The sequence below is a fragment of the Merops nubicus genome, unplaced genomic scaffold (genome assembly GCF_000691845.1).
Source record: "Merops nubicus isolate BGI_N331 unplaced genomic scaffold, ASM69184v1 scaffold12249, whole genome shotgun sequence".
Taxonomy (NCBI): domain Eukaryota; kingdom Metazoa; phylum Chordata; class Aves; order Coraciiformes; family Meropidae; genus Merops; species Merops nubicus.
The window spans coordinates 7,589-19,470 of NW_008631726.1; the positions used below are offsets into that span (position 1 = coordinate 7,589).

The window sequence follows — 11,882 nt, forward strand, 5'->3', positions numbered from 1 at the left end:
GGTCTGTCTGGTGAGTGCACTCCACAGAGCTTCCTGGTTCAGGGCAGACCTCCTGACTCTCCCTGGAGCTGGGCCCCAGTCTGTTTAGACCTTTGTGAACGCGGGCTGATCGGGTGAGAGTCACTATGTGGGCACCTTTCTCTTATGTGTTCAGCTTGCTGGTTTGGCTGTTTCCCATGCCAACTGTGGGAAACCTCGGGTCTCTGTTTGTACCACCTGTTGTGGGCCCAGTCATGTCATTTGTGGGATCGTTGGGGGTGGTGTTGTTTATGTACCAGTTGATTGATCTGTTTGCACCCCCAGTGATCATTCATGCAATGTCCTTCTTGTCTACAATACAGTCTGTGTATTGGTTCATCTTCCTGCTGGGTGTATCATTTTTGTTGGGCCTGGTCATTGGCAAAACAAACATTCTATTTTATTCTTTGCCACTTCTTAATGTTGAATGGTCTTTATCTCGTGTTAATAAATAGTTAGGAGATTGTGTCTCCCGAAATGTACTCTCTGAACAGGAAATAATTATGGTCAGTCATCTTTATTGTGACTCTGATGTTTGTTTTAGCAAAAATCAACAAACAAGCGTGAAAGTAAAATGATTTTTATGACTATTAACACTTTCAGGATTGGATTTAATTTGACATTGTGAGTAATATCAGGAAAATATCATGACAGCAAATATTAGTATAAATGTTTCAGCAAAAAGTTTGCTTTAGTTAGAAGGATGTGATAAGCAGAACCTTACTTGCCTTATAGCTCCATTACAGGGAGTAGCTAAAATCACAGCTAATAAAATCAACTGCAACTGAATTGTGCCACCTGTCTGTGCTTTGCTATGTCTGATAAACCTGTAGAGGTTTATATTGCAGGAGCAGCTGGATGGTTGTGGGCGGGGAGAACTCAAATATTGTTATTTTTAGAAAAATTAGATCTCTTCTGCTCTTCAAGAAAAGAGAGGTACTTTGTTTCAGATTATGAAATAAGCTTAAGCTACATGCTTTTATAATTCTGATTTCACCTGCAAAGCTACAGTGATATATAATAATTATATTATATTTATACATTTGTGTGCTCTTACTTGTCTTCCTGTTTGGGTCTGTGCCAAAACAGAACATACAAAACAGAACATGCCAAAACAGAAACATACAAGTGTATGATCACTGTCAATAAATTTTAAAATGCTTAGATAGAAAAAATGTGCATCCTGTATAACTGTTGGTTAGTAAAATGAAACATTGTTTTCAGTACAAATTTTGGTAAGAAAAAGATTTGTTCAAAGTCTGTAAGTTCTTCATATAACTTATGGTATTAGTATACTGGGGACTTAACGATATTTATTTGAAATTTAATGAATTATTTCTTGAAAAGAGACCAACTAGGAATGCAGTTATATCCAATGTCTAACAAGTGGGAATGTATTATTTTTACTATGATACTAATAAAATTACAAGGTTGCAGGGTAGTCTGTAAACTGTTTCCACTTGTCTACATGAAACTCATGTAAACCTAGAGCAATGCATTTCAGCTTTACTTCTGTCATTAATCCTGCAAGTTTATGTTAGCATTTTGTGGCTAGACAATTTAATAGGATATGCATTTTTTTTTTCTGGATGTAGCTGATAGCTTCCTAAAATGGTGGTGAAAACAATTCATAGCATTCAGCAAAATTGCTTCTGCTAAAAGGTTTACTGAAATAGAATTTTTTTTGAGATATTAGTAGAAGATTTACCACTGTGATAGGAGTTTTGTACACACTACAGAGCTGATTGCCTCTGGGACTGAAATACCTGATTTCAGATGGTTCCCTTGGTCTTCTGGATCCTTATTGAGGAGACCTAAGGCTTTAAATGAGGTTTAGCACCTATTCTGAAGGAAACATTTCCTGTCAAAGTTGTTTTTGCCAACTGTATATGTGGCACTGGAAAGCTGGCATTAAATCAACATGCATCTTGCAGACACATTAAAATTGCTTTTGGAAAACTAAAGTGTGAGCATAGAGCCAAAGTAAATCTTTGCAGCTCTTACAGGGAGAGCCATCCGTCCACATGGCACAGCATTGATTTCAAATTGTGCATGTGCACAGGAAATGACAGTGACACTGTCTCCTAATCCTCAGCTGAAACAAAGGGACAGTGATAGTGCAAGCAGTTTACGACTGGGCCTTCGAAAGAAAAAGCAATTGGATGAACGTGTTGCTTAAATTAAATGCTCTGATAAAACTGTATTTAAAAATGTATTTTAGGAAACAAATGGTACAGGCAGAGTTCTTACCAATATAATGCAACATAACCAGTGACCATCATAATCCACCTGAAAACCCCTGACTCGCTCTAAGTGATGCCAAGCAGCATGCCAGTTCTCCAGCAGGAGATGCCCCTGCTGTGGTTCCCCAGCACGCACTGCTGCCTGCCTGCGCTGCCATCCCTCCGCGCCTGCGAACGGCTCCTCTCTTTCCTGTGGCTGCACTCCGTGTGCTGTATAGTCCTTTTCTTTCTCGATTTAAGGGTCAATAGAGAGCAAGTAAAATAAATGTAAATTAAATATATAAATAGTTTATTTAAAATAAATATTTTAAATATGGTGGCTACTTGCATGAATGCTGAAAGGGGCTCTCATCCTCCAGATCCAGACAGATCAAAATGAAGTAGAAAAAGAGAAAGCAAGATTATTTCCTGAGAAACAAGCATGTCTCTGATGGGCACTGTAAAAACAAACCTAGTTATACTGGCATAATTTACACCATGCTCCTGGCACCAAGCTCTGCTACAGAATCACAGAATGGTTTTGGTTGGAAGAAGTCTTAAAAATCACCTAGTTCCAACCCCTTTGTCATAGGCAGAGATACTTTTTATTAAATCAGGTTGATAAGAGCCTGCTAGGCTTTTAGCATTACAGTCCACAGATTCTTGGCACCCTAAAATCCAAAGCAGAAAGCACACTGTTTTCAGAAAGCTTAAATTCACCATACAGTCTCAATAAATCAGCAGGCTGAAGCCCCTATAATAATTCTGTTTGCTTCAAGTGCAAACGGGACATAATCCTTGTAGGTTACCCAGCCCTGAACCAGTCTTCTGCAGAATAGCAGATTGTACATAAATGCTTTGCCAACGCATCAGTATCAGGACTAGAACCTGGGAATTCCAGCTCTTCAAATTTTTTTGGTAGTTCATATATATTTTTGAAACTAGAAGGCTTGAAAATTTGTCCTTCCTCCTTGTAAATGAACCTCAATTTTGAAATTTGTGAAAACTTTGTTATTGTGTTTTCCTGTTTTAATTTCTTTGCATTTTGTACAATATGAAATAATCTAGTGAAGCTCAGTCATATAAAACATTTCTTCTTTTATCAAAACTAGGCAACTCCTTTAATTCATTATGAAGTTTGGATTTCCAGGGCAGCAAGGTTCAGAGAGGACTCTGAACATTTGAGGGTTGCTCATTGAAATTTCTCCACAGAATAACAGTGTAGGCTTTCTCTGTTGTGTAATAAGTGTGACACATAGCGTTTTCCATGAACACCTTTTCTAAAGAGCAGACTCAATCTGTACATGCAGAAACACCCTTTATTTCTTAGGTAAAGAAATTTACACATCCTTTACTCCAAAGGTGGCTAATACCGTTTCTTATTTCATTTTTTCATTTCAATGTTTGTCATTTTACAGATGAGGACTAAAAGGCCAAAGAGCTTGATCTGCCTTTGACTCACGGTCACACGGGGAGTGAGTGCCAGCCCACCTGACTTTGGGCCTGGGGATGTCTGTAGCTGTGCTTCCCGTGGCTTCAGTAACACAGAGGTAATGCTGTACTCATTAAGGCTGCTTAGAACGATATCGTTTCTTTCACTAAAAGCAGAGTATCACTATTGCAACACAGCAGTCCATAGTTCTTAGTTGTATTCTAGTTGTATTCCTTTTCAAAATCATTCCCTGATGTTTGGCTGTTCTGTTGAAGTTATTTTTAAACAGAACAACAGTTCTTTCAGTGTTAAAGAACAAAACAGACTTTCTCTAGAAACAGCTGTGGATTGCTTTTCAAGTACTATTTTTTTTGTTAATGTTGTTATTAAACAGAAATGCATCTGTCTTTAAAATGCAAAAGAAAGACACCCAGTTCCTGTATTCCACAACTAAAAGTGTAAGGTTTGTGTGGGGTTTCTTAATATTATTTTTTTAAAAACCAAAAAGTTTGTATTTACCTGGTGTTTATCTGTTACTTACAAAACCAGGACTGACCAGTGGCATGCCCTCACTTGCACTGTTGTGCTCATCAGGGCCACCTTCTCTACAGGGGTATTTTGCTGGAGTCAGAGCATAGGATGAGAAATGGAAATGATTTGAAATATTGAGAAAATGCCTCACTAGATGCTCAATGAGGATTAATGAGAAATGAAACAAGGAGTGACATGTAAAACATTTTAAAATAGTATTTGATACAGAAAAGATCATCCAGAAACATTTCTTCTGACACTCAGGCAGTGATACATTAAAAAAAAAATTGAAAGGTGGCAAATTGAAGCTAATCAAAGGGAATATTTAGCTGCAGCTAATGTACTAGCAGGATCAAAAGTGGACTGTGTGGCTATCTCAATAACAAAAATGCGGTAGTAATCTAGAAGTTCAATGATCAGGAATAGTCTTGGTGTGTGTAAGAGCTGTATGTTAAAAATGAACTATATACGTGAGGATGTATACGTTTATGCTTTGTGATATAACAAACCTCTCCTGTTAAAACGTTACAAATCATTTCTCTGGAAGCAAGTAAGTTTATAGTGCTTTTAGAGAAGGCTTTGTACAGGGAGCTGCAGGGTACCGGGGCTTGTCAGATAACGTGTGTTAGGCAGGAAGGACTTCTGGCTTGATTTCCATGGCACTGAAGCAGAATGCATAGTTTTGGTAGGAAGAGATCGTGTCAGAAATAGATTATTATTTTTTTTAAAATTAACCTAGCCTTTAAGACTAATTTGTGTGTTTGGGGGGGTGTTGTGCATGTGTGGTGTTTAGTTATCATGTAATTCATATTAATGAAGTCTTTACATATTCTTAATTGAACATTACGATCACTCAGGTATGTAAGCGTACATTTATGTAAAATAGATTAAGGTTGTAACAGATGGGAATAATGTATTTTTAATATGCTTTTATGGCCATGGTGCCATGGGACTGCTAGCTTTTAAGTGTATTTGAAAAGCTGCTAAAGATTCTAAACTTTTTGCTTTGTTTGAAGCTTGTAAAGGATCTGGAATCCATCACCCCAAGCAAAGAGCTGCTTTTCTTTAGGATTGTAATGTATAGTGGAATGGCTACCCTGATGTTTTGGAAAATGCAATACTGGGTTTTCATAGGTATTTACAACACCCAAAACATCATAAACACATTGTATGCGAGAGGTGCCTCCACTAGGAAAGTTGTAGACAACATAGAGTGTGTTGCATACCATGAAAGCTGCTTCAGCATCCTTGCTGTTGCATGATGTGTCCCAGGTGTGCTCTACTGCCATGGTTGTATGGTTGATTTTAGTAATCACAAGGTTTCCTCCAGTGTCTGGTTCTGCATGGATTGCCCAGAGCCCTTGTTCATCAATGGCAAGATCTATTTTTGTAGATGGAGAAAGCTTATAGGCAGGGATCCTTCCAGCCCCTGGCAGTAACATTTGGTCAGTTATATTTCTTTTTTGGATATTGAATTTAATAATCTCATTTAAGGAGCCGTATCTGTGATAGAACAGAAAACCCTGATATATGATGTGGCCAGTTCCTTCCCAGGGAAATGGCAAGGTGACCCTGCGAGCTTTTAGTGTATGATTGCTTTCCATGAATGTCATGATATTTGCAAATTCCAAAATAACATTATTTACAGAACCATTTAATAAGTAAATCTTTGTATGCTTTTTGCCAGGATCTTTCATCCAAGAGCCATGCTTGTCTCCAGTCTTCTTAACTATCTTTAGGGACCGAATACCTGCAACCATGTGATCACAACCTGCAAGGAAACACCCAAAGAAAAAAAAATTAGAATATTTATGAATTTTCGAGTTTCTCTTCTTTTCTTTAAATTACTTTGTTTCATTTTTATCCAACTATAAGGCCAGGGTGAATATATCAGTACAGGTATCAGCAGTGTGGCTATGCTAAGTACTGTTGAAGATAATTTTATATGATATATTCAGCATCTCCTGCTTAGGAAACTGCATCTCCCCAGCTACACATACTGTGTTGTTCTATGCTGTATTAGTCCAATGTTATCCAAAAAAGGAGTCTATATGTGTACCTGAGGGGAAACCAAGAGCATGGTTAATGATTGTATGATTATTATTGCCTCTTCTTTTAGAGTGCTGTAATTTTTATTTCAGAGAAGTGAATTCTGTTTTAAATCAACACAGTAAAATAATAAAATTTATTTCTTATTGAAGGCATGCAAATGTAAATTTGCTTTCCTGATATGCCATATATATATATAGTATTTTTGTTTCAGGACTTCACTTATCCTGTTAGCATCTAATTTTTTCATTTATAATATAAAGACAAAAAAAAATAGTGTTTTGGCTTTCTGTTATGATGACCTGAGTTATCTTCCTATTCCCCTTCCCAACACCTGCAGAACAAAGGAACTGGAACAAAACTGGGAGAGCCCATATGTTAAGGTTGTCTTCAAATGAGCTGATGTGATGTCTGTGTTATCAGTGCTTGTGTTAGAAGCATGGCTGGTAGAATTACGTATTTGTTTTACTTCTAGGGACAAAACTGGCACCAACAGAGAGCAAGTCATAGTTTTGACTTCATTGTATGTTGTATACACTTTGCACAGATGTTTAAAGACCAAAAAGCACCAAGCTTGTGAAGACTCAGGCATTTAGATGCTAAGATTTTTATGAAGTATCATCCTTTCCAGGAAAAAACCTCTACTGCAAAGCATATTAACAAGCTTGCTTACCAAAGGCACTCATAAATTACAAGAGACACTATGTGAAGTTTAAAGAATTGCCTTTAGTGAAGTTCAGCCATTTTAGTAAACAGAACAAACAAAGCCCTAGGGCAGGAAGTTCTGGCAGCAGATGAAACAGAAAGCAAACCAGCCTCCCTATCTGACCTGATATGAACCTATTGAAGTCAGTGGCAAGATTCCAGTTGCCTGTAGAAAGCATCCTTTATGGCATTTGTGTGTGCTAATACCCTCTAACCAACGCATTTGGATATTGCTGCTACAGCATGGATTTTTTTTCTTGTAACTCCTCTCTCTGGATGCACCTTCCCTGAGCAAACCACAGCAGCTTTTCCAAACATAACATTTATTGATTAGATAGAATTTAAGAATTTATAACTGTTGAATCAAAATACCTGGACAGCCTTAGCAACAACTTCCTCTGCAGGAGAAATAACCAGACTACTATCTGAAATCTATGAATAGTGTCTGCCTTCTTGAGAGACAATTTTAAACTCTCCTTGGCTTTCATAGCAGCTTGGAAGAAGACTGAGGAACTGAGACATTCACAGAGAGCAAAAAGTTTACTAGCATTTTTCCACATTCTCTGCAATAATACCTTCAAAGCTCACTGTTTCTTAGCATACCCCAAAATGTGCAAAAGATAATTTCCCATTTCCCAAACAAAGCAGGATGAGGTATCAACTACTACATCTAAAAACAGAGATTCTACTTAATTGTTATTTTCAAGTCCATGTTAAACCTGAACCAGAACCAGTAACAAAGTTGGACTTAAAAAAAAAAGATATGCTAGAGTTTTGGAGCAACTCAACAAAAATAATCATAACCTTTGTTTAATATAAGATGGCATAGAAGCAGAGCTGCTATTTGCTAGATTTGAGGGTCCTGCTACTTTTTCTAAGTGCTGTAAAATCTACACAGGAACTAGTTTTGTCATTGACTTCAATGGGACAAGCATCTGACAAAATTGACAAAGTAGCTGTGAACTACTGCAATAAAATTAAAAGTAATAATTTCTAAAAAAGGAAAATGGAAATAATTTTTCCCCTCTGAAACTCTCAGTATGATATAATTTTCAGTGTCCTTACCACAGGCAGTTTAAAAATCCCTATTTTTTTTTCTGCCTCTCATAAAAATGTCTAATATTCAAAAAATCTATATATGGAAAAAGAAATCTTGATATTCAAGGCACTCAATGTTGGTATAGGAAGAGAGCTTAGAAGCAGAATAGATTATTTCTTCTGTTACCATCTGTCTTAATATTCTTGCTGGAAACGTTCAAGGAACAAATTGTAAGCTTACTTGTAAAATCAAATCAGTCTAATTCTGTTGAAGTTAGTGGAATTGTGTAATTGATGATGGTAAAGATCTTTCTTGGTTTTTTTTTTTTTTTTTGAATGGCAGCTTATATTTCTTGCTGTTTATTTTTCATTCCTTACTGCTTTTGAAAGAAAAAGAAACAGACTTCTTCAAATACATCTACAATATGTAATTTACTTCTATAACTCAACTTTCTCAAGTTAAAGATACTTAAAAACCTTTATTTGTTTAAAAAGAAGTATAGATTGTGTATATATTTGTCATACTATGTACCTTAACACCTAATTTTCACATCGGAACTGAGCTTTGCTTACAGCTAAACCCATGTGCTGCCTTGATGAAGTACGTGGAGGGGTGAGGTAGAGAAAGAATAACAGAGGAGGACAGTAAAACACATACAAATTGTAGAAGTTAATTCTTTTTATTAACTCATGAGTTCACCTTTGATTTGAGGTTCTGATCCCTGCCCACTCCAATACACAGAGACCACCATTAATTCCTTGGTATAGCTGCAATGCTGAGAAATGCGTTGGCATTTGGGGGGGACTTTGCATGAGCATACATTTGGAGGCTTTTTGCATTACTTAATAATAAAAAGCAACTTCCAGAGAGTTGATTTGATATGCAGTATAGTACCTGCAAAAGGAATGTTTGAATTGTACATTCTTCTCTCTCTATCCCATAACATTTTTTTTGTAGTTTTGTTGTTGTTGTTTGATTTTTTTTTTTTTAGTCTAGTGTTTACACAACCAAAGCCCCATGCAGTTATCTGTGGTATTCACATTACTTGTGAAAATCTGTTATCCCTCTACCCGCATACATGCATTGGCTCATTCACATCAAAGTTCTGACACGTAAAGTGTTCTTACTTGCATTAAGCATGAGTTTAAGTTTCCTTTTCTCTTCTGCTTCTTCAAATAGCTGCTGTTTCACCAGGTCTTCATGTACTTCTATACATGTATGAGAATCTGTGACAGATCCAAAATAGTCAATGTCCCTCTGTGCTCGTTCAATTCTTGTTAGCAAATTCTGTACTTCACTTTTAAACTGAGCCTTATAATGGCTCAGTCCTGCCAGGCGTGACAGCACCGTCTTTGAAAAGCCTTGGAATTCTTCCACGTAATCCAGTATGTCTTGGTTGCATTTTTCCAGCCTCTTCTTGAGTTAGAACACAAGAAGAAAATACATGTATATATGTGTATATCTGGTATAGATTACAACCTCATTCATGATTGCCTTAAAACCCATGCTGCCCTCTCCTTTCTGGTCCCCCTGCCCCCCATCTGTTTCAAACGGATGCTCTGTTGCTGCATATCTACAGGAAGAGGACATGTTAGACTGGTACTAGCAGTCAAAGTTATGGGCAAAAAGTACACTTTTTCTTCTTGGTGTGGTGACTGACAGCCAGATGCTTTGTTTTGCTACCTAAAGAGGCAAAAGTGCTCTGGTGAAAACAGCCAGAGATACTTAAGGGCACATCATCTCTGATTACTTGCTTTCCAGAAACTTCTCAGAACCCCTCCTGTAGGACCAATGTTGAAGCAGTCTCAAAAAGTTTTCTGCAGGAAATCTACAAAAATCAACATTTCACATAAATAAATCTCTTTTGATCAAGACAGTATCTATTGTGGCTACTTTTCATATATTTAAGATGGAAAATGGAAATAATGATATTCCTATATTTCAGAAGTTTTTTTGTTTTGTTTTGTTTTTGTTTTTGTTTGCTTGTTTGTTTTTTTAATTTTGTTTTATTTTTCTAATTCTTGGCTGTATTTAAAAAAAAAACAAAACCAAACCAACAAACACAAACAGATGTTTCTTTGTACCTTTGTACCTTGAGCCAAACTGACAATGTTTTGAAAGGTGAGGAAAGTGATTTCTCTGTTGTAATGCTGCTGCTTCTGTAAAGAACATAGATAGCCTGGAAATAGAAGCTCGGCTGCCACTTTGGGAAGATGAGGAAATTGAGACACTATTTAAGCCCAAACACACAATCATACACAATCATAGTAGATCTAATTGCTAGATGGGTGTTCTCATTTGGTGCTTTATGCACAGATTTCTAGTTTGTGGTGTCAAGGTTGTGTTTGGCTGGTGGTTGTCTGAGTTCAGTGAAGGATTAGTGCAGTATGCATGTCTTCCATGTAAATTTGGTGGCGGTGGTCTGTTTGGCGAGGTGTGATGTCTCTGTGACACCCCTTCAACCCCCATTTATACATGACTATGAGTCCTCGGGAAGCTCTTTAGTTGCTTCCTACAAAAACTTTAAGTGTTTTCAAGTGTTCTCTTCAGTATCTGCCTCACCCTTTTTCCTGCTCTTTGTTTGGTGCCCCTTGCACCAAATGCCACGGGAAGAACTGCATGATTTTTAATAGGTGCCTAATGAACGGAAATTACCATGTGAAGATATTCCTACAGTGACTGAGAAACTTTAAATCTCAGTCGACACAACGGGAACAGAATGCCAGGCTAATCCTTCAGTTCCTTCTGTGTTGTGAAGTTAAGACCAGTGAGAGCTTTTTACAAAGAATGTGAGATCAGGCAAGTTAAAATTTCTTTAAAGTCTGCCAATGCAAGACAGAAGTGAAGGACACATTAATGATTTAAGGTAAACTGTGTATGATGACAGTATGTCAATACTGAAAAGCTATATTGCAGTACTGGCAGTTTTTTACAGCAGAAAAAGAAACAGTTACTGGTACTTTTACATCATTGAAAGCAAATACCAGTTTCAGTCTCCCAGCTGTAAGGGGATTATTTCAGCTTCTAGTTAAAGTGCAGATATGCTGCTAGTTTGTAGAAATGTGTCTTAAACTACTCTTCCAGGTGGCTTTATCTGTACATAATAAAAACACCTGACACGTTCTATCTCCTTGTTAATACTTGGCAGCACTTCTACTGGTGACAACATGGTTATCCTCTTCCCTGGGAAGGACTGTGGCAGTACTATAAACATTTGCGTATTTAGCTAAATTCACGGAAGTTGTAAAAAAATACAAGTGATAGCAGAATAAAAATATAACATTATGAAAATTATATCCTGCAGTAAATAGTAATATGGTAATTAGGAATCCTTTTAGTTAAATTTTTTAGCTATAATTTAGTTATTTGAAAAAGCTGAAAAATTATCTTCCTGATATTGTTCATTATAGGAACTGTTCTGTGTTCACACCAGAAGCACACTCACACTGATTTTCCAGCCCCTTTGCACTCAGGCAGCGTTACAGAACGACACAGGCAGCACATACCTCTAAGGACTGGAAACGCCGGTCAAGGTAGCTGAGCAGTGCTGCGTCTTGCATCATATTCTGTGCCTCTCCCGTGGCGCTTGTCAGCAATGCAACTAATAAAAATTGGAATTGCAGGACTACCATTGTTTCAGAAAATTATGGAGCAAAAAAGTAGTGAATTAATTGTTTATATATGCATGTAAAGGGCAATCCCAAACACCACTGCCAGTCCAGGGTTAAACAGGTGTCTGATGCCGCAGTGGGAAAAAGTAATGCTAAAAATTTAAAAATACTGAAGCTGCAAGTATTAAAAAGACTTAAAATGTCTGTTGCAGTTCATCATTAAAAACATTTAAGTTGTGGAAGAGGAACTGAATGTGTTTATTTCTCGAAGCCAG

At 37.1% G+C, this 11,882-nt stretch overlaps 1 protein-coding gene across 1 annotated transcript; it reads right to left on the reverse strand.

Moving 5' to 3' along the window:
- Nucleotides 1-5,195: 5,195 nt before the first annotated feature.
- OLFML1 (olfactomedin-like 1) lies at nucleotides 5,196-11,628 on the reverse strand. The gene is made up of 3 exons (XM_008947681.1): nucleotides 11,503-11,628; nucleotides 9,124-9,412; nucleotides 5,196-5,974 (listed from the first exon to the last, which is right to left on the reverse strand). The coding sequence occupies exons 1-3, from the start codon at nucleotides 11,626-11,628 to the stop codon at nucleotides 5,196-5,198; spliced, it is 1,194 nt and encodes a 397-aa protein (XP_008945929.1).
- Between the last annotated feature and the right edge of the window lie 254 nt (nucleotides 11,629-11,882).

Excerpts from the sequence above, each read along its gene's own strand:
- OLFML1 (XM_008947681.1), bottom strand. The coding sequence starts at position 11,628 with ATGGTAGTCCTGCAATTCCAATTTTTATTAGTTGCATTGCTGACAAGC. Across the intron at positions 9,413-11,502 it reads GGCGTTTCCAGTCCTTAGAG|AAGAGGCTGGAAAAATGCAA; the intron begins GTATGTGCTGCC and ends TTCTAACTCAAG. Across the intron at positions 5,975-9,123 it reads TAAACTCATGCTTAATGCAA|GTTGTGATCACATGGTTGCA; the intron begins GTAAGAACACTT and ends GTTTCCTTGCAG.